The following is a 27,242-nucleotide window of genomic DNA, read 5'->3' as shown; positions in this document are numbered from 1 at the left end:
AATCCCAGCTACTCAGGAGGCTGAGGCAGGAGAATCGCTTGAACCCAGGAGGAGGAGGTTGCAGTGAGCCAAGATCATGCCATTGTACTCCAGCCTGGGCATCGAGAGTGAAACTCTGTCTCAAAAAAAAAAAAAAAAAAAAAAGAAGAAGAAGTGATTGTTTCATCTATCAGGTGTTACTGCTAAGTGCCTCTGGATCATTTGCTCATTCATTCATTCATTCATTTAACAATATTTATTGAGCACTACCATGCAGCTGTTCTATGCTGGTGACATGTTATCTCTCCTCATGGAGTTACTCTTCCAGTTTTACCTACTTAGCAAGAAAGGGGCTTTCTCTAGGCCACGCCTTACTTTAGTTTTTAAACATCAGACAAACATTAACTACAGGGCAATAAGATACTTCAAATCTGACCAGCCAAGTTCCTTTACTCGCCCTTCTTGCTTTACTTAGAGCACTGTCATTTAGCATCTGAATATTCTCTAGTTTCAGCCCTTTGATTATGAGATTTCTTTGCTTGCTTTTCTCTTATATGTCAGAGCAGATCTGTCTCTCTGTCCTCGCTATCCTTTCTGACAAGTGGACAGAGAAGGTTTTGCACACAAGTGGATGACAGCTTCAAAGAGCAGGAGGTGGGAGGCAGAGGTGAGTGGATCACCTGAGGTCGGTCGTGGGCACCTGTAATCCCAGCTGCCCGGGAGGCTGAGGCAGGAGAATCACTTGAACCCAGGAGACAGAGGTTGTAGTGAGCTGAGGTTGCGCCATTGCACTCTAGGCTGGGCAACAAGAGCGAGACTCCGTCTCAAAAAAAAAAGAGCAGAAAGTCCTCTTGACACCTTCAGGGAGAAAGGGTTGGCTGCAGTGAGGTCCGGTCTTGACGCCTCTTTGGTGTGGGTACAGCTGTCAAGTCCTTCTGCTTTTCAGGATAATAATATCATTAAGCAGCAAGCTGGCACAATTTTTGAACAGAGATTTCTCACAGGAACTCTGCAAGCATTTCACATTCCATTTGCTTCAGTAATGTGAAACTTATTTTTCTAAAAAAAGGTACAGGCAGATCTTGGCGTGACTCACTAGAGAACAATAGTTAAGTCATAATTTATTTTCATCTTTTTCCCCAGGAAAGGGAAAAATTGATTAAATGTATGGGGAATGTAACCAGGCGTGAATCTGTAAAGGGGAAATGGATCAAAGAATCACACAAACATGTATACATGTAAAATGGGTAAGTTTTGTGAACAAAAGGCACAGGGTCTCCTATAGTATGTCGCGGGAGGTCTTGACACATCCTGAAGGGACAGATTGGTCTTCCTGCGGAAGTGGAATGAAAGCTGAAATCTGAAGGATGAGTAGGAGTAAGACCAAAGTGGAATGTGCAGGGAACATCAAGTTCAAGCAGAAGGAACAACATCTGCAAAGGCTCCAAGCTGGAAGGAAATGGAGTGCTATTGGTGGAGGGAGAGCAGGGCTGAGGCACGCATTCTGCCGGTGTGCACAGGGCTTGGGTTGGAGTCCAGCCCACCTCCTCCTCTTGTTGACGTTTGTGTCTATCCACGTTTGTGTTTTCCCCTATTCCTGCTTGCATCTCCAGTCTTCTCCATGAGATTGCATCCCTCTTCCTGTAACAGTCGTTTCAGTGTGAGTTTGCTGGAAACAAATTGTATCAACTTTTCTTTTCTGAAAATGTCTTTATTTCATCCTTTTTCCGCAGCTTTGATGACATATCATTTACATATCATAAAGTTCACCTGTTTAAAATGTATAATCAGGCCAGGCGCAGTGGTTCATGCCTGTAATCCCAGTACTTTGGGAGGCCAAGGCCTGTGGATCACCTGAGGTCAGGAGTTCAAAACCAGCTTGGCCAGCATGGTGAAACCCCGTCTCTACTAAAAATGCAAAAATTAGCCAGGCATGGTGGTGGCTGCCTGTAGTCCCAGCTACTCCAGAGGCTAGGGCAGGAGAATTGCTTGAACCTAGGAGGCGGAGGTTGCAGTGAGCCGAGATCGTGCCACTGCACTCAAACCTGGGTGATGGAACGAGACTCCGTCTCAAAAAAAAAAAAAAAGTGTACAACCAATGGGTTTTTGTTAAAGAGTTGTGCACCAAGGAACACAATCTAATTTTAGAACATTTCCATTTCCCCAGAAAGAAACCTTGTGCCCATTAGCAGTCACTCCCATTCTACCTGTGTTTCCCCAGCATCCCTCTCCCCACCTCTTTGCAACCACTAATCTACTCTGTGTCTCTGTGGATTTGCCTAGTCTGGACATTTCGTGTAAGTGGAATCATGCAGTATGTGGCCTTTTGCAGCTGCCTTCTTTCACTTAGGTTAATGTGTTCAATATTCATCCAGATTGTAGCATATATCATTACTTTATTCCTTTTTCTTGATGGATAATATTTCATTACATATATGTAACATGTTTTTTATTCTATCTATCCAGAGATGGATATTTGGGTTATTTCTACTTTTTGATTATTATATAAATAATGCTGCTATGAACATTGGTGTACAGGTTTTTTTGTGCATGTTTTAGTTGTGGTAAAATACACATAACATAAAACTTACCATCTTAATCATTTTAAGTGGTATTAAGTGCATTCAGATTGTTGTGCAGTCATCATCACTGTCCACCCCCAGAACTCTTTTTGGGGTCTTGCAAAATGGAAACACTACGCATTAAAAAGTAACTTCCTAATCCCTTCTCCCTCAGCCCCTGGCAGTCACCATTTTACTTTCTGATGCTACGATTTTGACTACTCTGAGTACCTCATAGAGGTGGAATCTAGTTTTGAGACTAATAATTCCAGGTGCTTCTTGACTTACGATGGGGTTACGTCCCGATATACCCATCATAAGTTGAAAATGTCATTAAGTTGAAAATGCACAGCTGACTGGAGACTTGGTGCCACTGCCCAGCATTGCAAGAGGTGGATGGTTTCTATTGACTGGGTATTACTTTTGCACCATTGTAAAGTCAAAAATCATAAATTGAACCATCATAAGTTGGTTTTAAAAGCCTGTACCTCTTTTTTTAAAAAAGTGCTAGTCTCTTAAATCACGTAAAATACAAAACAATGGAGTTACAAACCATTTTTACAATAATAGTAGCTTTAATAATTCCCGTGTATTTACTTTTATTGAGATCTTTATTTCTTTATATGCCTTCAAGTTAATATCTAGTGTCCTTTCATTTCAACCTGCAGGACTCTTTTTAGCATTTCTTGCAGAACAGCTCTAGTAGTAACAGACTCCCTCAGCTTTTATTTATTTGGGAATGTCTTAATTTCTCCCTCACTTTTCAAGGATACTTTTGCCAGTTATAGGACTCATGCTTGACATTTTTTTTCTTTTCACACTTTGAACATATCAGCCTACTACCTTCTGGCTTCCGAAGTTTCTGATGAAAAATCTACTGATAATCTTATTGCAGATCTGTTGTATGTCACAAGTCACATCTCTCTTGCTGCTTTCAAGATTTTCTGTCTTTGGCTTTCAACAGTTTGATCATAATGTGTCTTGGTGTGGGCTTAAGTTCATCCTACTTGGATTTCATTGAGCTAAATGGATGTTTTATACATACACACACATAAACATATGTGTGTGTATGTATAAACACATAAATGAATAAATGTATAAATGTAAAACGTATATATAGATATATGTATGTATAAACATATAAATGTAGAAATATATAATGTATATTTCATCAAATTTGGAAAGTTTGCAGCCATTATTTTCTCAAATATCCTTCCTCTCATTTCTCTCTCTCTTCTCTTTCTGGAAATCTTACAATGTGTATGTTGGTCCACTTCATGGTGTCTCACACAGATCCCCCATTTTCTGTTCACTTTTCTTCAAATCTTTTTTTCTGTTCCTTAGACTTGATAATTTCCATTGTTATATCTTCAAGTTTGCAGATTCTTCTTCTGCCTGCTCATATCTGCCTTTGAATTCCTCTAGTGAATTTTTCATTTCAGTTATTGTTCTTTTCACCTCCCAGATTTCTTTTTGGTTTCAAGATTTTAAAATCTCTTCAGTGATATTTCAATTTTGTTCAGACATCATTTTCTTGATTTTCTCCACATCTCCCTTTAGTTTGGTGAACATCTTTAAGATAGCTGTTTTAAAGTCTTTGTCTAGTAGATCCATCATCAGGTGTCTTTTGGAGATCATTTCTGTTGGTTTTTTTCCTTTGATGGTCCATACTTTCCTGTTCCTTTGTATGCCTTGTGATTTTTTGTTGTGGAAAACTGGATATTTGAGTCTAATAGTATGGTAACTCTGGAAATCAGCTTCTGTCCTTTTCCCAGGGTTTGCTGGTTTGGATTTTTGGGTTTTGTTTGTTTGTTTTAATTGTTGCAGGCAGTCTTAGTGCTGATGATCAGCCTGAAGTATAAACTTAAGGCCTTCCCAGATCTTTCCTGAGACTGAGCCTTTTTGCAGGCATGCATGGTGACTTTCTAATCTCCCCTTATGTAGTTGCTTTTGAGTGACCTAGTCTTTGATATCTGGCTCCGAGAATGAGAAACAAGAAAAGTGAAGGAAGAAAAAGGGTACCAGCCCATTAAATCTGCAGGGAGTCACCTGGGGCTGGAGGGAGTCTTGCAACAATGGGGAGAGGTGCAACAACAATGGCTGCCACCTCTTTGTCTGCACCTCTGTTATCAGAAGCAACAGCCAGAGGACAGATCCCTAGTGTTTGGAGGACAGGGTCCCTTTTGCTTACCCTGGCTTCTGCAAGCTGCATACAAGCTGCTCCTGGAACACATGCATGGAGAAGTGGGGGATGGGTGGATGCTACTGTGCTAAGAGCAGAAATGGGCAGAAATTAACCACAATGTACCCCCCCAGTCCTTCCCTTGGAAGTTGCAAGCCTTCAGTTGACTCCAGAGTTTCAAAATAATTACATCAGACAGATTCTGCTAGTGCAATTGCACTAGCAGAAACAGTGGGGAAACAGATTCCTGGTGCTTTCTACACTAACGTTTTCTCAGAATCTTTCATGGACATATGTTTTTATTTCCCTGAGGTAGATATCTAGGAATGTAATTGCTGGGCTGAATGGTAATTTTATGTTTCACATTTTGAGGAACTGCCAAGCTTTTCCAAAGTACCTGCTACATTTTACATTTCCACCAGCAATGAATGAAGGTTCCAGTTTCCTCACATCCTTGCAACACTTGTTATTATCTATCTCTTTTATTATAGTCATTCTAGTGAGTATGAAGTAGTAACTCACTGTGGTTTTGTTGTTGTTGTTGTTGTTGTTGTTGAGACCTGCTCTGTCACCCACGCTGGAGTGCAGTGGCATGATCTCAGCTCACTGCAACCTCCGCCTCCCAGGTTCAAGCGATTCTCCTTCCTCAGCCTCCCAAGTAGCTGGGATTACAAGTATGCACCACCACGCCCAGCTAATTTTTGTAGTTTTAGTAGAGATGGGGTTTCACCATGTTGGCCAGACTGGTCTCCTACTCCTGACCTCAAGTGATCCACCCACCTTGGCCTCCCAAAGTGCTGGGATTACAGGCATGCGCCATCACTATGGTTTTTATTTACAATTTTCTAGTGACTAAGAGGGTTGAGCATCTTTTCATGCACTTATTAGCCATTCATTTGCCTACTTTATGCCTTGTTTGTGTAAGTTTGCCTTGTTTGTGCAAGTTATGTTCAAATCCTTTGTCTGTTTTTAAATGGGATATCTTTTTATTATTGAGTTATAAGAATTCTTTCTATGTTCTGCATACCAATCCTTTATCAGATAGATGATATACAAATATTTTCCCTAGTCTGTTGTCTTTACAGTTTCTTGAGAGTCCTTTGAATTAAAATCTTATAATGTTGAAGTCAAACTTACCTATCTTCTCTTTTGATGCATTTGATGTCACATCTGAGTAATTATTGCCTAACCTAAAATGACAGGCTTACTCCTGTTTTCCTCTAAGAGCTTTATAGTTTTAGCACTTACAATTTAGATCTATGAGCCATTTTGGGGTAATTTTTATGTACAGTGTGAGGTAAGAGTACACATTATTTTTTGCATGTTGATGTCTACTTGTTCCAGCCCGGTTTGTTGAAAAGATGATATCCCTCCATTGAATTGTCTTGACAACCTCATTGAAAATCAATTGGCCATAACAGTATGCGTTTATTTCTGTTGAACTATATGTCTACCAATATGCCAGTACAGTACAGTCCTGATTACTGTAGCTTTGTGGTAAGTTTTGAAAATGGAAAGTGTGAATGCTCCATCTTTGTTATTTTTCAAGATTATTTTGACTTTGCAAGGTCCCTTGCATTTCCACATAAATTTTCAGATCAGCTTGTTACTTTCTGCCCAAAATCCAGCTGAGATTTTGATAAAGGTTGTGTTGATTCTGTAAATCAGTTTGGGGAATACTGCCATTTAATAATATTGTCTTCTGATTTATGAACACAGGATATCTTTCCATCTATTTATGTCTTCTTTAATTTTTTTTCAATGTTGTTATTTTCAGTGTACAAGTGTTCTACCTCCTTGGTTAAACTTACTCCTATTTTATTCTTTTGGATAGCATTTTAAATGCAGCTGTTTGTTTTCTTAATTTTGTCTGTGGATTGTTCATTGCTAGTATGTAGATATACAATTGGTTTTATTTTTGTATTGGTCTTAAATCCTGAAACCTTGCAAACTTTAGTTATACTAGTGTTTTAATGGATCCCTCAACATTATCTATGTGCATGATCATGTCATCTACAAATAGAAATAATTTAATTCTTCCCTTTCAATCTCAATGCTTTCTATTCTTTCTCTTAAGTGCTTGCCCTGTCAAGAATCTCCAGTACAAAGTTGATTATCAGTGTGACAGTAGATGTCCTTGTCTTTTTTCTTATCTCCGGGGAAAAGCATTCTGTCTTTCACCACTGAGTATGATGTAAGCTGTAGGTTTTTCATAGATGCCCTTTGTCATGCTGAGGAAGCTTTTGTCAATTCCTAGTTTGTTTGAGTGTTTGTATCATGAAGTGATGTTGGATTTTGTCAAGTGCTTTTTCTGTATCTACTGAGATAATAATGTAATAGTTTTCCATTAATATGGTTTATTGCATTGATTTTTCATATGTATGTTGAACCAACCTTGCATTCTTCAATAAATCCTACTTGGTCATGCTGTATAATCTCTTTAATATGTTGCTGGGTTGTTTTTGCCAGTATTCTGTTGAGGAGTTTTGCATCTTTATTTTTTATACCTCCATTAAAGTGATCATGTGATTTTTGTCCTTTATTTTATTAATATGGCTTTTGCATTAATTAGTTTTCATATGTTAAACCAACCTGTATTCCTGAGGTAAAACTCACCTTTATATCTTACTGGATTTAGCTTGCTAGTATTGTGTTGAGAATTTTTGTGTTTATATGCATAAGAGATATTGGTCTATAATTTTCTTTTATTGTGATGTCTTTGGGTTTGGTATTAGGGTAATACTGGCTTCACAATGAGCTGGAAAGTGCCACCTGTTCTTATATTTTTGAGAGGCGTTTGTGAAGGGAAAGGTTTCTGTTAATTCTTTAAGTGTTTGATAGGATTTACCAATGAAGACATTTGGAGCTGGATTCTTCTTTGTGGAAAGTTTTACAATTACTAATATCTTTTCTTATTATAAGTCTATTCAAACTTTCTTTTTATTATTGGCTTAGATTCAGTAGTTTGTGTCTTTCTAGGAATTTGTCTATTTCATCTAGGTTGTCTAATTTTTTGGCATACAGTAATACATAATATTCCCTTAAAATACATGCTTTTTATTTCTGTAAGGTTGGTAGTGATGCCTTCTTATTATTGGTTTTAGCAATTTGAATCTTCTCTCTTTTACTCTTGGTTAGTAGAGCGATAGGTCTGTTCATTTTATTGATTTTCTCAAAGAACCAACTTTTTGTTGCATTGATTATTTAAAATGTTTTTCTATTTTCTATTTCATTGCTTTTTCTCAATATTTATTTTGTCCTTTCTTCTGTTTGTTTTCAGTTTAGATTGCCCTTCTTTTTCTAGTTTTATATAGTGGAAAGTTATGATAGCGATTTGAAATTTTTCTTCTTCTTCTTCTTTTTTTTTTTTTTTTTTTTTGACAGAGTCTCACTCTGTCACCCAGGCTGGAGTGCAGTGGTGCAATCTGGGCTTACTGCAACTTCCACCTCCCAGGTTCAAGAGATTATCATGCCTCAGCCTCCCAGGTAGCTGGGATTACAGGAATGGGCCACCATACCCAGCTAATTTTTGTATTTTTGGTGGAGATGGGGTTTCACCATGTTGGCCAGACTGGTCTGGAACTCCTGGCCTCATGTGATCCGCCTGCCTCAGCAGTGTTGGGATTACAGACAGTGTTGGGATTACAGGCAGGCACCACTGCACCCGGCCTTTTCTTCTTTTTTATGTAGGTGTTTATAAGCACAACTTTTCTCCAAGCAGTGTTTTATCTGCATCACATATGTTTTGGTATGTTGTGGTTTTGTTTTTATTCATCTCAAAGGACTTTATAATTTTTCATGTAATTTATTCTTTGACTCATTTGTTATTTAGGAGTTCATTGGATAATTTCCACTTATTTATGAACTTCCCAAAATTCTTTCTGTTTTTGATTTCTAATTTAATTCTGTTGTGGTTAGAGAATATATTTTGCATGAACTAAATTCTTTTAAATATATTTTGTTTTGTTTTATGGCTGAGCATATGGTATCATTGTTAATGTTCCATAGGGAGATAAGATAGATAGATATGCATATATATACACACATACACATACATATATACACACATCTTTGGTCTAGTTGTTCTATAGGGTTGTTCAAGTCTCTTATATCACTGTTGATTTTCTGCTTATTTGTTCTATCTGGTATCGATTATTTAAACCATTTGCATTTAATGTCATTGGTATGGTTAAATCTACAAATTCCATTTTGCTTTTTGTTTTCTATTTATATCAGAGTACTTTGTTCTTCTGTGACTTGTTTACTACTTCCCTTTAAGTGTATATTGTCAGTCATACATTTTAATTTCTTATTGATTTTTAATTCTATTTTCTTCTGTTATTTTTTAGTAGCTGATCTAGGCCTTATAATATACATCTTAATATATCAGAATCAATTTAAGATTTATACTAATTTAGTTCCAGTAAGATATAAAAACATTACTCCTTAGTAGTTTTATTCCCTGCTCTATTTGTTGTACTATTATTGTTGTACATATTACATCTATATTTGTCATAGACCCAATAATTATATTTTTATATCATTTTCTGTCTTTTAAAGAAACTAATAGAAGAGAGAACAAAAATATATTCATAGAGTCTGTACAAAATATATCAATCTTTTACCATTTTTGTTTTTCTTTCCTTTTCCTGTGGATCATGTTACCATCTGATGTCATTTTCGTACTCCAATATAGCTGTGTTGTAAACGGGGTAATAAGTTCCCCCTTTTAGGGTGTTTAAGGATCATTCCAACATGACTATGCAAATTGCACCGGAGAGACAGATGCCATTAAAGGATTTATTATACTTGCAGGTCCTAGAGAAGGAGGCATGGCATGCCACACCATGCATGGGATCATATTGGAGGAGCTCCTAGGGAGCAGACTCAACAGAGCAGGTGGAGAGATAAGTAACAGTGTGGATCCCTGGGCAAGTGCTTTTATTAGGGGTCAGGGTATCATGACCCCTAATAAAAGAATTATGAGAAGATCTTACTGGTTCATTTGCATGTTGAATGTCACTAGGTCATAGTCAGGGGACAAGAAGGGGAACTTGTTGCAGGGACCAGCCTTCTCACACTGGTACACCTGGTTGCCTGGGCATGATGTTCACAGCCTGTTTGTGAGGACGTTGAGGCATCAGGAAAATATGAAGTTTTAAAAATTTACAAAAATTTCATTTCTACCCTCCTCCTTTTTGTTGTTGTTGTCAAATATACTATATGTTATAGTCCCAACAATGCACTTTTAATACCATTTTATGCCATTGCTTTTTGAATCAGCTGTAAGAAAAAAATGAGAAGGAATATTCGATTATACTGTCTTTTATCATTTCCTACAAAATTACCTTTATTGATGCCTCTGATTTTTTGTGTCGATTCAAGTTACTGCTTGGTGTTGCTTTTGGCCAGAAAAAATTCCTTTAATATTTATTGTAAGACAGGTCTGCTAGCAAGAAATCATCTCAGTTGTTGTTTATCTTGAATATCTCTAGTTCATCTTCATTTTTGAAAGATAGCTTTGTTGGATACAGAATTCTTGGTTGAAATTTTTTTCTTTTGGTACTTTGAATACGTCACCCTACTGCTTTCTGGCCTCCATTGTTTCTGATAAGAAATTAGCTGTAAATTTTATGATGATTTTCATCTATATAACTCTTTTTTCTCTGGCTGCTTTTAAGTTTTTCTCCTTATCTTTAGCTTTCACATTTTCACTCTTGTCTGGGAGCACTTCTCTGTGTTTATCTTACTTGAAGATTTTTGAGCTACTTGGATATGTAGATTACTGTTTTTCCTCAAATTTAGAAAGTTTTTGGCTATTATTTCAGAGAATCATTTTTCTACATTTTTCTCTGTCCTCTCCTTTGGGACTCCCTTTCTGAATATTTGTATAGTTAATGATGTTTTGAATTTTTCTGAGTCTCTGTTCATTTTTTTCCTTCAAATTGCATAATCTCTATTCATCTATTTTTAAATTTGCTGATTTTTTTATTGTGCCAACTCAAATCTCCTGTTGAGCCTCTTCAGTAAATTTTCTCATTTCACTTATTGTACTTTTCAACTCAAGAATTTTCAGTTTGTTTATTTTTATAGTTTCTGCCTCTGTTTTAATAATCTCAATTTGATAAGCTGTAATCATCCCTTCTTTTAACTCTTTAAGCACGTCTTCATTTCTTTGAGCATATCTATAATAGCTGCTTTGAAGGTTTTGTCTGAGGAGTTCAACACCTGTGCCCTCTTAAAGGCAGTTTCTATTGCCTGTTTTTTTCCCTGTGTATGAGTCAGACTTTTCACCAAATTCTTCAGACTACCATTCTGAAATTACTGCTTCCCTTTTTTTGGATAATTTTTGTATAACTTTTTATTTGATATAATACCAAATTTACAGAAAAGTTACATAGTGAAGGAATTTATCATATAATTTTTAGTCAGATTTACCAATTTTTCACATTTTGCCTCGTGATATATCCTTATTTCTTTATATATTTATATAAAGAACATATATATCTGTATGTTTGTAACATTTTTTGGACTGTTAGTGAGCTCAAAAAATCACATATGTACTTCCAAAGAACAAGAACTTTTTTTTTTTTTTTTTGAGATGGAGTCTTGCTCTGTAGCCCAGGCTGGAGTGCAGTGGCGTGATCTCGGCTCACCCTAACTTCTGCCTCCCAAGTCCCAGTTCAAGCAATTTTCTTGCCTCAGCCTCTCAAGTAGCTGGGATTACAGGAATAGGCCACCATGCCCAGCTAATTTTTGTATTTTTAGTAGAGATGGGGTTTCACCATGTTGGCCAGGCTGGTCTTGAACTCGTGATCCACCTGCCTTGGCCTCCCAAAGTGTTGGGATTACAGGTGTGAGCCGCCGCACCCAGCCAAGAACATTCTTTTTAATAATCACAGTTACAATGATCAAAATCAGCAAACTTTAAATTGATGTGATGTTATTATGTAATCCACAGTCCATATGTAACTTTTGTCATTTGTCCCAGTAATGGCTTTTATAGCACTTCCTCATTCTCCAGTCCTGGATCATATATTGCTTCTATTCTGAAATAGTTTCTTGGCCTTCCTCCTGTCCTTGACATGTTTTTAATAGTACTAGAGAGTTATTTTACAGAATGTCTCTCATTTGGGTTTGTCTGATGTTTCCTTAATTATATTCTTTTTCATGTGACATTTCATTATTGGCTATTTGCATATATTTCAAATCATTTGCCCAAGTTTAAGGCAGGGGATTGTTTGCATTTCATTTACTGAGTTCTAGGGATTCTTTATACATGCTAGATACAAGTGGTTTTATTTTTGTAAGATATTTTTTACGAATATTTTCTCTCTACCAGTCACTTACCTATTCATTTTTCTAACATTGTCTTTTGATGAGCAGAAGTATTTCATTTTGATGAAGTGCAAACTATAAATTTTTTCTTTTATGGTTTTTTTAGGCATGTGTAAGACATCTTTGCTTATCTCAAGGTCAAGTAGATAGGTTCTGATGATTTTTTAGAAGCTGTATATATTTTTTTATTTAATATTTATCATTTTTCCACTTTTTAATGTATCCCATCTGGTTTTCTTTTCTTTCTTTTTTTTTTTTTTTTTTTGAGACAGAGTCTCACTCTGTCGCCAGGCTGGAGTGCAATGGCATGATCTTGGCTCACTGCAACTTCTGCCTCCCGGGTTCAAGCAATTCTCCCGCCTCAGCCTCCCGAATAACTGGGACTACAGGTGCCCACTACCACACCCAGCTAATTTTTGTATTTTTAGTAGAGACGGGGTTTCACCATATTGGCCAGACTGGTCTCGAACTCCTGACCTCGTGATCCACCCACCTCGGCCTCCCAAAGTGCTGGTATTACAGGCGTGAGCCACTGCGCCAGCTTGGTTTTGTTTTTGTTCCTCTGTTCTTCCTATTTGTTTTGTTCCTCTGTTCTGCCTTCTTTGGGGTTAATTGAATTTTTGGGTGTTCCATTATAAATTTTATTTTAGCGTTTTAGCTAAACTTCTTTGCATTAAATTTTGTAGTGTTTTCTTTAGGGATCACAGTATTAATTCTGAAATTGTGACTGTCTGTTTAATCTTGTACCACTTCACGTAAAATGCCAGAACCTTGTGATAGTCTAGTCATACATACAACTCCTACCTTTATGTTATAGTCACATATTACATCTACATACATTGTAAATTCATAATAGTTTTTTTAGTTGTTATATGCATTTAAATAAATTTAGAGAAGAAAAACATGTACTTTTTAATATTTACCCACATATTTACCACATTCATTATGCTTCATTCTTTCTATAGCTTTCAATTTCAATCTGGTATCATTTTCTTTCATCCTAAAAAACTTTTGTTTTGCATTTCCTGTAGTACATATCTGCAGTACATATCACTTTTTAGAAAAGTGTAGTACATATCACTTTTTAGATAAGTGAAAGTACTTTTCACTTATCTGAAAATGTCTATATTTTGCCTTCATTATTGAAGGATAATTTTTCTGGATATAGAATATTGGGTTGTTCTTTGTTTCCTATCAGCACTTTAAAGAGACTATTCTGTTGGCTTTTCTTATCCATTGTTGGTCATTTATATTGTTGTTTGCCTGTTTATGATGTGTCATTTTTCTCTGGCTGTTGTCAAGATTTCCTCTTCATCTTTGGTTTTAGTACACTATGCTGTGTTCCACACTTCTCTGAGGTCTATGATGTGCCGTGTTGTGGTTTTCTTGGAGTTTGCTAAGATTCTCAGATCTGTAACATTATCTTTTCCACCATTTTGGAGAAATATTTATTCGTAAGTTCTCCAAATATTTTTACTGCCCTGCCTTCCCTTTCCCCTTCCCTTCCCTTTCCCCTTCCCTTCCCTTTCCCTTCCCCTTCTCCTTCCTTTTCCCTTACCTTCCCCTCCCCCCCTCCTCCCTCTCTCTCTCTCTCTCCCGCACCCACCCCTTCCCTCTCCTTCCTTCTTCTCTCTCCTTTTCCCTCTTTCTCTCTCCTGCTTCTTCACACTCCCCCCACTCCCTGTTTCTGGGACTCAATTAAATATATGTTAGACCAATCAATACTGTACCACTGGTCACTGAGGCTGTGTTCACATTCACTTTTTTCCCAGTCTTTTTCTCTCTGTTCTTCAGATTGGATCATTTCTATTGATCTCTCTTCAATTTGATTGATCCTTTCTTTTGATGTCTTCAATCTGCTGTTAAGCCCATTTAATAAATATTTTATTTTAGAAATTACAGTTTTCATCTTGATGATTTCCATGTGTTTCTTCTTTATATTGTATGTTTCTACTTTGAAATTCTTTATCTTTTTATTTATTATGGCTACATTTTTGTTTTAAGTAGCTTCTTTAAAGTCTTTGTCGGCTATTTAAGCATTTTGGTCAGTCAGGATTATTCTTTCTTAGGTGTTTTTTTTTCTCACGACTATGGGTCATATTTTCCTATTTCTTTACATGTTTTATAAATTTTGATTATATGGTAGACATTGTAAATGATATTTCATAGGAACTCTGGAACCTATGCTCTCCCGAAGATTATTGGTTTTGTTCTAGCAGGCTGTTTGTTACCTGTGAACTCTGTCTCTCCTGCAGTGAGCAGTAGAAAAATTTTAGTTCATTTCCCTCAGCCTCCCAGCTGTGATCTTCTGCCTGGTTCCTTGGAGTCTCCCCAGTATGTGCAGAATTCAGGGGAGGGGAGCCAAGAATTAGGATAGGGTTTACATGTGGATTTTGGTGCTCCTCTCTCTGAAGTTTTTTCCTTCCTAAGATATTCTCCCTCAGTTTCCATCTGCTCTGGCAGCCCTAAATTCCATTCTGGGATTCATCAAGCCCATAAGATTATGGCTTTGTATTTGAGCTCCAGCCACTCCACAACACACATACCTGAGAGCTTTTCCAGGTCAAAAGCCCTACACACATAAATCACTCCTACTGCAATTCCCTTTTTTTAAGTGTTGATTCCAAAAATAAAAAACTAAAAAATAATAAAAAAGAAAAGAAGAGTTGATTCCACTTTAATTTCTGCTTTCAGTTGCTCATAACTGCCTTCAAATGATTGTTTTTAATCTTTTCTCCGCAGTTTATACTTATCATCAGTGGAAAGTTTTACTGTGGTGTAGGCTACTCTACCACTTGGAAGTCTAACCTACCTTTAAATTTGAAGGATATTTTTCTGGAGTTTAGAATCTATGTTGGCAGTTATTTTCTTTCATTGGAGTTTTCTATTTAAAATACTTAGCTCTGAGAGGACATCACTGCTGATACTGACCTGAAAGTTGGTGGGTACAGAGACCCTGGAGAGGGTGATGCAGGGTAGATGGCAGAACCCTGCTATGGGAAGAAAGTGAGGGAAAGCTCTGTTGGAAAGGGAGGTGTAAAGACTGAATAAAGGTGGGTGTTTTCCCTGTCTCCCCTAACGCTGACCTCAGATAGATTAAATCACCTCTTCAAACTGATAAGGGAAAGGTGAACCAAGAGTCACTCTTTCTGGGTCTCTCTACAGCTCTCTGAGGTTAAATGAATTGATATTCAAAGATCTCAAAGGATTCTAATACCCAGAAGCCCCTCTAGTTTGTCAGTTCTCTTGTTTGGTGTGATCTGTTCAGTTCTCTGGTCGGGCACTGTCCTGGGTACTGGTAAAAGAGCAGTGAATATAATAGGCATAGCGCTCACCTCTCAAATCCCACAGCCTTGGGAGGAAGGGATGTTAAGCAGACACCTCCCAAACAAGTTATTGATGACAACCTTGGTGAGCAATGTGAAAGAACAGTACTGGGAGCTAAGAAAGAATCCACAGGGGTCCAAACAGCCTGGAGGGTGGTGTGGGATTAGGGAATCTGTAGGGTGAACACTAAAGCTTTCATACATAATTATGTGCTCAGATGTATGGAGTCAGGGTACAGATATTTTTCTTTGCATGGTGTAGGTGAATATAATGGATTGAAACCTTTAAAATGCCATATTAAAATCTGTTCTCATTCTTTACGTGAATTAACTTTTGTAGAAATATTTCTATAGAAGCTGAGACTAATGATAGAACTCTGCTATAAGCTGGGAAGGAGGCTGTGGTCAGTTAGGGTGGAGGGAGAGGGAGTGGGGCGGCCCCCACATTAAGGGGTCTTTTTAGATGCAGGACTCCCTTGCATTCTGTGGGTGCCCAGATACACACTGACAAAGTGCTGTGCCCCGCAGCAGGGCCTGGAGGCTCAGCACTCTGGTAAGTTCATTAGAAGCCCTGAAGAGGCCCTGCGGGTCCAGATTTAGCTTAAAGAGTAAGTTTTCTTTAACTTGGACTTGGAGCTCTCAGAACTCCAGGAGTGGAAGGGTGGAAGGCAGATGCTGGTTGAGGGGACACTGAGGTGGCCTGACTTGACCTTGGAGTTCCAGTGAGAAGCACTGTCTTCGTGTGAGGAGCAAAAGGAGGTCTGGGAGGGATTGGGTATTTGCCACATTGCCTTTCTAATTACGGTTTTACATCTGGCGTTTCCTTGAACTTTACTGCGGCTTGGGGAACGCATATTCAGAAAGGCAAGTTACTTGGCCCAACAGAGATGATGTTCCATTGTCACAGCTGTGGGGTGTTTCCACCTGGAATGTCCACATGAAGGAAACGGTTCTCCACCTGTGCAGCCTGCGAACTCCGGACAGACATTCCTCTGTGACCCTGAACGTGTTTTCATCAGTTACCTGGCAGTGGTTTGAGCCCATCGGGCGGTGGGGATCAGGAAGCACAGGGGTCAGCTGGAAAGCCGGGTGTTTGTCCTGTGACTGACAATGGCGACTTTGAAGTGAGCCATTTGCTTGGAAGACTGGCGCTTACCTGCTGCCAGGGCATGCCGGGCATGTGTGCTCTGGGAGCCTTTGTCCATAAACAGTATCACGTGGTGGTGAGGAGTGGGCTGCAGAAACCGACAACAGGGCTCAGCTTGTGCTTGCTGCATGCCATGTCCTGGTCTCATTTGATTATAGTATTATTATCCTCCTTTTGCCTATGAGGATACTGAGGCCTGGCACTGGTAGGTGGTAGGGTGAAGATGCCACCCCGGGACTGCCTAACATTCAAGTCTTTGCCACCTTCCTCCACCCCATGTTATGCTCTTATCTGTATGAAGATGCTTGGGACATAAAACATGAGTAGGTTCTGAAACCTTCCATGTGACATGAGATCCATTTGTTGTCCCTTTGTCGGTGGGCAACCTTTGCCTCCTTGTACGAGTCCACTGGTGGTCTTGGTGGTCTCGGGGTGCTGTCTGCATCTTCTGGCTGGGAGTAGGGTGGAAGGACCTACACAGGTGAGTCTGCATCCCCTCCCATGCTCCCCAATCCCCGGCCCTCCGCCTACATCTGCATCCGAACCCTCTGCCCCGTGCAGCTTTCTCACAACCATATTCTTCAACCCTGGGAGAAGCAAGCCTGAGCCTCTGGACTGATCCGGGCTTGGCAGGAGGGGGTGCCCCTCTGCACACCCACCCACAGGGCTCATACACACTCTCACACACACCTCTGGCACTCACCTTGTTCTTCCCAACAAGGACACTTTTCATTTGCCAGGTGTCCACATGACCTTGATGTGTTGCGTAACATCATGGTTTCTCCAGAGTGTTAATCCTTTCCCAGTTAGCGGACACATCACAGTGGCCTCCGGTTCCTTTCCCCAGACAAAGAAACCCCATCAGACCCAGTGCATGATCTCTTGGGGCTCCTCCAGCCTCTGAGTTCTGGCCTGACCCTGGGTAGGGCTTCTTGGCAGGCAGAGCCATTTCAGTGGGAGATCCTGTCCTTTGGATTCTCCAGCTTCTCTTGAGCCCCACTGGGGACAGCTCAGGGCTCTGCCCTTCACTGGGTCAGCACCTGCAAGAGGCGGGAACCACGTGGGTCTCATCTGTCACTGTATCCCAGTGCCTCAGAAGCACCCACCCATGCTGGGTATGCAGTCAGTGTGAGTGTAGACGCCATATCTGCTCTGCTACCTTAGGCAAGTTAATAAACCGCTTAATATCAGAAATGTTCTCTGCTGGGTGCAGTGGCTTACACCTGTAATCCCAAGCACTTTGGGAGGCCAAGGCAAGCAGATTGCTTGAGCTCAAGAGTTCAAGAGCAGCCTGGCCAACATGGCGAAACCCCATTTCTACAAAAAATACAAAAAATTAGCCAAGTGTGGTGGCGTGGGCCTGTGGTCCCAGCTATTTGTGGGGGGCTGAGGTGGGAGGATCTCTTGAGCCCAGGAGGTTGAGGATGCAGTGAGCTAAAAATGTTCTCGTCTCCAAAATGGGAATATTAAAAGTTCTTGGGGATTAAATGAGATAATTCAGGTGATAGCTGCATGCTTGATAAGTAATTTGCAGTTGCCATGGTTAACTCTAAATTCAGGCAATGGAAAACTCTTGCACTGAGCTAGAGCTCAGTGGCAGCCTCAGGAGATGGCGCTGAGGGGAACAGATGGTGACTCCTAGGCCACCCTCACCATCTTCACTCTTCCCCTTACACCGTATGTTTTCCTTCTCCATTGCCTCTTCCATTGAATCCCCGGCAGCTACCGCCTCTAAAGGACTCTTGGGGATGAGGGGGTTGCTGACTGACTAACATATTGCAGGGGGGATTGAGGGGGTGACCTTTGGAACACCTGGGCCTTTGGGTTGGGCCACCAGCCTAGAACTACTATCATTCTGCTGTTTGATAGCATTGTCTGTTGCTTTGAAAGTGAACACAGATGATGAAAGCAAGGATGTCCTTTGAAGCCTAAAACAGTGGTAAAGGATTTGAAAAATACTATTTCTGTCCAACCCTCATTTTATAGATAATGATAGCATGATCATGAGTCAAATCTGGTGAGGTTCCAAGAGTTTTTGGCAGAGCCGACACAAGACCGGACATTTTTTTGAAGCCAAATTGTATGAACATTGAGAGCTGGAGCTGGTGAAACTTTGTTCAGCTTTTGAGGGATTGGCTGGTAGGGAGGATGAACATTAGAAGAAATCTAAATATTAGAGCCAACTCGGGCACACACCCGCAAATCCTTTTCTCTGTTGGTGTTTTCTTTGCATTTCTCCCATCATTTCCCATTCTGTGCTGTGTACAAGTGGTATATGTGAATTGGTTAAATATTCAAGCCCCCCTTTTTAAGTGTGAGGATTCATCATACCTAACAGTAAGAAATAGCTTTCTAAATAAATGGTGTGATAGTATATGGAGGTAGAGCATACTGTAACAGTCAGTTATGGAAGGCATGGACACCACTAGCTCAGTATTCTGTAGCAGGAATATTGACCAGTGATCATGCATTTGATTTCCATGAAGAGTGAGGGATTTTTTTATTCAGGAAGCAGCTGAATTTATATGGATGAAATGATCATCACGTCTGGGATGATTTGCTTAGAAATCACCTCATAGGAGTGGGATGGGGTGTGGGGGTAAAGATGAAGCAAGATTAGCCGTATCTTGAGTTCATTATATGTTGTTCATATTTTTGTATCTGTTTGAAATTTTTCATTGCATTCAAAAAAGAATTTCAATGTAAATAAATAATGGTACAGTAGTATATCAAAATATTAGGTAGCCATTAAAATAACACGCGAATAATTTTAATGATGTGGTGTAAGTAAGAAAATCAGGAAGTCAAGCTTCCTAATATGATATGTGTGCATGTGGATCAAATATTTGCGTAAAAAATTATTGGAAGGAAATGAAAACATTAACTGTGGTTATCCTTGGTTGGTTGGATTATGGGTGATTTTCATTCTATTTTCCAAACTTCCTGTAGTAAACAAGAGAAAAAAATCATTTGTTATAATTTGAGAAAAGCTTTTTTGAAAGAAACCTAATCTGCAGTGTGTAAATTAGTGAAGCATTTGTTTCAGTGATCTGTTTTCCATTAAATTGCCCCAGTCAGTGATTAAACGCTTATGCGGTTACTGATCTTGTGGCTGTGGATATGGTTTTGGCCTGTACTGTGCTGCACTCTGCCCTGGACTGTCTTTGCTGGGGTGTGTGCAGGCCAGATCATGGCAAATGCAGTCACGGACACCATTTCACTCATTGGTAACTTCTGCTAACCATGTTTCTTTAACGTGAATTTCCATATAATTTCAGCGAGCTTGACATGATTTCCACAAGGGTGATGGACATTAAGCTTCGGGAGGCTGCAGAAGGCCTTGGGGAGGACAGCACAGGTAAGGCCCTGCTTCCCCTGCTCTGGGGAGGGCACTTGCTTTGTTGTGGGGCAGGGAGAGGGACTGACAGAGGCAGGCCTTTGGGGCTTTCTGTATGAAAATTGGGGATTTAGTTCCCAGTGTGATCAGATACCCCCAGGCCCTTCACGCTGTGACTGGGGGCACATGCGCATTATTTAAGGCTGCTCGGGGCAGATTTCCTCTGCTTCTGTGTCAAGCACCTGGACCTTTCAGCTCATTTTCCTCCTTTCTGGAGGTAAGCATGTCCCCATGTTTGGCTGACTTGAATGCAAAGGAAGAGGTACTAAATGGATTCATTCACCATCTAAGAATATCCAAAGGCATCAGTAGGAAGCTGAGCAAAGTACCTGATAGCCTGATCATTTGTAAAAAAATAATTACATCAGGAGAGAGCCTTTGATCCCTCTCCTTCGTGACTTTTGTTCTGAAGGAGATCTTTAGTATGTTCTCTGCTGAGCTGAATTCTAGGCCCATGAATCACCATCTCGTAAGACATTCTAAGAGTTCTCCAATTATGTCATTGGTTTACTGTTATCCAAATATTGCTATTTATGTCCTGATAGAGTTGTAAAATTGACATTAAAAAATTAATCTCCCCACAATGTACCTTTTCTCTAGATTTGCCATTCATATACTCCCCTTATTTTGGTAACCAAGGCCTCCATCTCTCTCTTATTTATACTGAAAATGCCAGTAGTGATTTTCTTTGAAATAGTTCAGGAGAAACAGCTCCCAATAATATTAAATCCTAGCTGCTAGCCACTAGCTTCAGATACTAATTTCAGCAAATACTCCATTTCAGATATTAAAGATAGATTTTTTCTTATTATTTCATATTAGAACCATTTTTCCTCTGTCACATTTCAATGGATACCAAATAAATCCAAATATAAGGTGAGGGTTTTTAGATGAGCCCTGAAAAAAAATTGAGTTTCACATTTTCTCATATTATGGGACACTGAATTATTACTAATTGTAAACAATAAATGTTTGAATAAATATTTCATCAGCGTGAAACGACCTCAATAAGTGCTAGTTCTGAATACATACAGAGGTTACTGAAGAAAACGGACTAAGTTTTCCTTTTTTCAAATAGTGAGCTTAAGTTATTCAGACCAACCCTCTTCCACTTAAAATTTAAAATTCTAGATAAGAATATTCTTTAAAATATTTTTCAGAGTAAGAAATAATAAGGCCAGAATTGAAAGGAAAATGGGCCAGGCACAGCGGCTTCCACCTGTAATCCCAGCACTCTGAGAGGCCGAGGTGGGAGGATTGCTTGAGCCCAGGAGTTCAAGACCAGCTTGGGCATAGTGAGACTCTGGCTCTACAAAAAAATTTAAAAATTGGCTGGACATGGTGACACACACCTGTAGTCCCATCTACTTGGGAGGCAGAGGTGGGAGGATTGTGTGAGCCTAGGAGGTTAATGCTACAGTGGGCCATGATTATGCCACTGCACTCCAGCCTGGGCAACAAGCAAGACCCTGCCTCCAAAAAAAAAAAAAAAAAAAAGAAGAAGAAGAAAGAAAAGAAAAGGAAAATGGTAACCTGGAGAGACAACAGAGTATAAAAGCCACTTTGCCCTTAGATCATTTACCAGTCTTGGAAATTTTCATGTCTTCATGGGGTGGAAGGTGAGAGCAAGGGTCAAATATCAAACGACAAAGCCTGTATAATGTAGGCTGTCTAATAGAAGACACTCTCTACAATAAAGGGGAGCCAAGGAGCTACCAAATCTGAGTAGGTGTGAACTAGGGGTAAACCAACCCTTTTGTAGATTTGTAGCTTGAGTTTGCATCATTTGGGTAATTCAGAGAACATCAACCCTTGAACTTGATTAATATTGCTTCTAGACTGGATGCAAACCCAGGTACTTTGCAGAAGCAAATAATATTCACTAAAGGAAGGTGCCTTCTATTTAGACTTCAAATTATCACAGAAAATAATATTTTCAGTATCATGACAAGCATATAGTCAGTAATAACCAGGCATCTAAGGCAACAGGATACTATGAATGAGAACCAACATGCTGTATGTTGAATGGTGCCCCCACCAAATCCATATGTCGAAGTCTCCAGTATCTCCAAATGTGGCTTTACGTGAAGACTGGGTTATTGCAGATGTAATTTGTTAAGATGAGATCATATTGGAATAGGGTGGGCTCCTACTCCAATATGATGGGTGTCCTTATGAAAAGGGGAACTATGGCCACAGATATGCACACAAGGAGAACGCCATGCACACATGAAGGCAGACAAGAGAAACAGACACATGAAGGCATCAATATCAGAATTACCAAATACATCCTATAAAACAACTATGCATACTATGTTTGAAGATAATAAAAAAGTTTTAAAACATCCAGGGAAAAGTGGCATAGCACCCAGCCAGTGCAATAAAGCCAGAGAAAGGAATAAAAGGCAGAGAGGTGGAAGAAAGAAATAAAACTATCTCTATTTATAGATGACATGTTTATACAACATATACAAAAAAGCACTTAGAACTGTTACACAAATATACCAAGATTGCAGTGCACTCTTTAAAAGTCAGTTATGGAAGACAGATATACAGTTAGCTCAATATTCTGTAGCAAGAATACTGACAAGTAATAATTTAATTTGATTTCCATGAGGAGTCAGAGATTTTTTTCATTTAGGAAAAAGCCAAGTCCACATAGGTGAAATAATAATAGTGCCTGGGATGATTTTTTTTGAAATAACCCATCAGAAACAGGGAGGAGGAGGGGTAAAGATGAAGCAATCAAAATCCCAGCAAAACTTTTTGCAGATATTGGCAAGCTGACTTGAAAATGTATGTGAAGAAGCAAAGAACTAGAATAGGTAAAACAATTTTGAAAAAACATAAAGTTGAAAGCTTCATACTACCTGTTTTTAAGACTTACTATAAAGCTGCAGTAATCAAGACAGTATGGTATTGGCAAAAGGACAGATACACAGAGACAGAAGGGAGTAGAGTTCAAAAACAGACCCATACAAATATGGTTAATTAATTTTGACAAAATTGCAAAATCAATTCATTGGATAAAAGATAATATTCCAACAAATGGTGCTGTAACAATTGGACATTCATATGCAAATATACCTCACAGATTATACAAAAATTAACTCAAAATGTGTCATAAACCTAAATGTAAAACTCTAACGCCTTTAAAAGAAAGCATAGCAGAAGATAGTTACGACCAAGGATTAGGCAAGGGTTCTTAGATATAATACCTGAATCCACAAAAGGAAAAAATGTATAAATTGGACTTCATCAAAACTTTAAAATATGGTCTGTGAAAGACACTTTAAGAAAATGAAAAGGCCGGGCGCGGTGGCTCACGCCTGTAATCCCAGCACTTTGGGAGGCCGAGGCGGGTGGATCACGAGGTCAGGAGATCGAGACCATCCTGGCTAACACGGTGAAACCCCGTCTCTACTAAAAATACTAAAAATTAGCCGGGCGTGGTGGCGGGCGCCTGTAGTCCCAGCTACTCGGGAGGCTGAGGCAGGAGAATGGCGTGAACCCAGGAGGCGGAGCTTGCAGTGAGCCGAGATCGCGCCACTGCACTCCAGCCTGGGCGACAGAGCGAGACTCCGTCTCAAAAAAAAAAAAAAAAAAGAAAATGAAAAGACAAGTCACAGACTAGAAGAAAATATTTATAAATCACACTTGATATAGGACTTACATCCAGCATGTATTTAGAACTCTCAAAATTCAAAAATAAGAAAACAAATAACTCAGTTACAAAATGGGGAGCAAATTTTAAATGATGCTTTACCTAAGAAGATGTACAAAATGGCAAAGAAGCATATGAAGAAATGCTCAATATCTATAATCATTAGGTAATGCAGAGTAAAACTGCAATGAGATACCAGGACACACCTATTAAACGTCTGGAGAAAACCACCATAACAACAGGAGCTGATAAGGATGCATTGAAGGGAGGAATGCAAAATGGCACAGCCACTTTGGAAAAACATTTTGGCAGCTCCTTGTGAAGTTAAACATACACTTAGCCTATGACTCAGCAATCCAACTCCTAGGTATTTACTGGGCAGTGAAAACTTATGTTTACACACACACACACACACACACACACACACACACACACGCACAAACTATAGCAACTTATTTATAATTGCTAAAAACTGAAAAGAACCCAGATGTCTTTCAGCAGGTTGAAATGGTTCAACAAACTGGTATATCCACACAATGGAGTTCTACTCAGCAATAAAAAGGAATAGGCTATTGATTTGGTATAACATGAGTGAGCCTCTAATGCACTGTGCTGAGTGAAAGAAGCCAGAATGAAAAGGGGACATACTGTGTGACTTAATCTACATGACATTCTAGAAAAGGCAAAATTATAGGAACAGAGAAGTTATAAGTGGTTGCCAGGGGTTAAAGGTAGCGGGGAATGTTGGACTACAAAAGGGCAGCATGAGGACAGTCCTGTATCTTGATTGTGGTGATGATTATACAACTCTATGTACACCAAAAAGAATGAATTTTACTGTGTGTAATTTAAAAAATAAGTTTTTTTACAAGGTATAGCAGATTTGAAAAACAAAGGAATTTTTAGAAATAAATGTAATAATTAAAATTTTATTTTAAATAAATTCATTTAAAATAAATGTAATTATTAAAATTTTATTTTAATTAAATTTATGTAAAATAAATGTAATTATTAAAATGCATGGTTATAACAACAGATTACATCAGCTCAAGATAGATCACAAGAAATTATGCAAAATGTACCATAGGATGGTAAAAAGATGGAAAATAAAGAAAAGGGAACAAGGGGCATAGAGAGTAAGTGAAAGGGTGTAATATCCATTTGAGCATAGTCTCGGGAGGAGAGAAGGGCTGAGAATTTTCTGGATTTTATCAGAAAGATGACCCAACCCACAGGTTTAAGAAACCCAATGAATCCCAAGAAGGATAAATCAAAGAAAATTCATATGAGGTAAAACTGCAGAAAACCAAAGAGGATGAAAAATCTTAAAATGAGTCTGAGAAAAAGAGACAGATTACCTGGACAGGAGCAAAAAAGTAACTTATGCCTAACTTCGCAACACAATAGAAGCCACAAAACAGGGAAATAATAGCCTAAATATCCTTAGGAAAAGTAACTGCCAAACTAATACGCTGGTACAAAAGTAATTGCTGTTTTTGCCATTAAATGTCATGGCAAGAGCTGCAATTACTTTTGCACCAACTTAATAGAATGTTATACCTAGGAAAAAATGTATTTCAGGAGTGATGGAGAAATGAAAGCATGTTTGGACAAACAAAAACTGGGTTGGCCCCAGTAAGCCCCCAGTAAAACAGATTCTACACGAATGCACCCTCAGGCCAAAGGAAGATCTTCCTAGTGGACAATCTGGAATATGAGAAGGAATGAAGAGCAAAGAAAACAATAAGCAAGTGGATACACCTGTGTGAACATGAAATAACTTCGAGGTTTTTTTTAACAATCAGAATTAAAACAATAGTGCATAAAAATGGAATTAAAGTATTCGAAGGTCCTTGTATTGACCTGTAATCAAATGTGTAGTATAACCACTGAAAGAGGAAGCAAAAGGTAAGGGTTATAAACTAGCAATGGAATAAATGGAATATTTTTTTAAAGATCAATTTAAAAACACATGATAGACTTGTTTTTATTAATATATCAGTAATTACAGTGAGTGTGAGTGGACTAGTTTAATTAATTAATTACATTAATTGTTCCAGTTAAGAGTTAAAGATTATTAGATTAGATACCAAAACTCTAAATATATGAATCTTAACTATAAAGGTTCAGAAAAGTAAGGATAGTAATAGGATACAGAAGCCTATACTTTGTGAACACTGGGTAAAGGGAAGATGGTGTCTCTACACAGATTGAGTATCCCTTATCCAAAATGCTGGGATCAGGAGTGTTTCAGATTTCAGATTTTTTCAGATTTTGGAATACTTGCATTATGCTTACCAGTTGAGGGTCTCAAATTTGAAAATCCAAAGTCTGAAATGCTCCAGTGAGCATCTCCTTTAAGCATCAGGTGGGAGCTCAAAAAGTTTCAGATTTTGCAGTATTTCAGATTTTCAAATTTGGTCTGATCGACCTATACTAATAGCAGTCAAAATGAAATGTAAGGCAAAAAACATAACTAAACATAAAAAGGGCCATTTCACAAAATGTTCATTTCCCCAGCAAGATAATAATTTTACATTTCTATGCATTAACGTATTATAGAAAGTTATATTACAGCTCTTTTAGAATTTGTCTAGCAGGCTTTCCGGTTTTTGCAGGAAAGCAACCTCCCCAAAAAATAAAGTTGTAAAGTGGAAATTGACAACTAAAGATAAATAAGAAAATCTATACGCAGAGTGGGGTTATTTTTAACACATCTCTCTCAGTAATTGATAAAACAAACACTTTAAAAATCAGTAAAGATATAAAATACTTGGACAACACAATTTAAAAAAAAGATTTTGTTCTAATTGACATATATAGAACACTGAAGAAAATGCATTATTTTCAAGCACACCAGGAACATTTTTAAAAATTGTTCATATGGTAAGCCGTAAAGCAAGTATCAACAGATTTGAATGGGTTCAGATCATTCAGAGTATGTTATTGGACCACAGTGCAATTAAGCTAGAAATCAATAACAGATAGAAAATCCTCAACTGCTTGGAAATGAAGAAGACATACTTTCCTAAATAACCCGTAAGTGTAAGAAGGTATCATAATAGAAGTTAGAAAATATTTTTGACCAAACAATAATGAAAATACCGCATTTTAAAACATGTAGATGCAGCTAAAACAGACTTAGAGGGAAATGCATTGCCTTAAATATTATATTATAAAAACAGGAAAGTCTAAAAAGTAATAAACCAAATGTTTATCTCAAGAAGTTTAAGAAAATAGCAAAGTAAACCTGCAGAAAGTAGGAAGGAAAGAATAAAGATAAGAACAGAAATTAATACAATATGAAATAAACATTCAACTGAAAGAATTAACAAAGCAAAACTTTTTTAAGGCAATTAAAATTGATAAGCCTGTGGTGCAATTGATCAAGGAACAAAGAAGAGGCACATTTATGATAATTAATATCAGGGTGAGAAAAGAGGCATCAATCACTATAGATGTTGTGAATGCTTGAAAGATAAAAAGATATTATTAATAATTTTTTGCCAATACATTTGAAAATTTGGAAAAAATACATTTTCAGAAAAATGTTACTTAAAAAAACAGATTCAGGAAGTAGAAAAATGGACTAGTCCTGTAACCATTAAAGAAATTGAATTACAAAGCCTAGTAGGAGAAGAAATATAA

The 27,242-nt window shown here is 38.3% G+C and overlaps 1 protein-coding gene and 1 non-coding gene across 5 annotated transcripts in view; both read left to right on the top strand.

The window, feature by feature from the left end:
• CRACDL (CRACD like) overlaps window positions 1-27,242 on the top strand; it is a 145,497-nt gene that overhangs the window by 71,488 nt on the left and 46,767 nt on the right. For all 4 annotated transcript variants that reach the window (XM_031008320.3, XM_031008321.3, XM_055378472.2 and 1 more), the window contains one exon: window positions 19,812-19,891. In XM_031008320.3, coding sequence (XP_030864180.3) covers window positions 19,822-19,891 — 70 coding nt within the window. In that variant the 5' untranslated portion in view covers window positions 19,812-19,821. The remainder of the gene's footprint in view (window positions 1-19,811; window positions 19,892-27,242) is intronic.
• On the top strand, window positions 26,161-26,222 carry LOC115933616 (U7 small nuclear RNA). The gene has a single exon (XR_004069483.1). It is a non-coding gene; the product is annotated as a U7 small nuclear RNA (small nuclear RNA).

Source organism: Gorilla gorilla, chromosome 12 (assembly GCF_029281585.2).
Source record: "Gorilla gorilla gorilla isolate KB3781 chromosome 12, NHGRI_mGorGor1-v2.1_pri, whole genome shotgun sequence".
NCBI lineage: Eukaryota > Metazoa > Chordata > Mammalia > Primates > Hominidae > Gorilla > Gorilla gorilla.
Note: the sequence above shows the minus strand (reverse complement) of the source record. Positions and strands in the feature narration are given on the sequence as shown.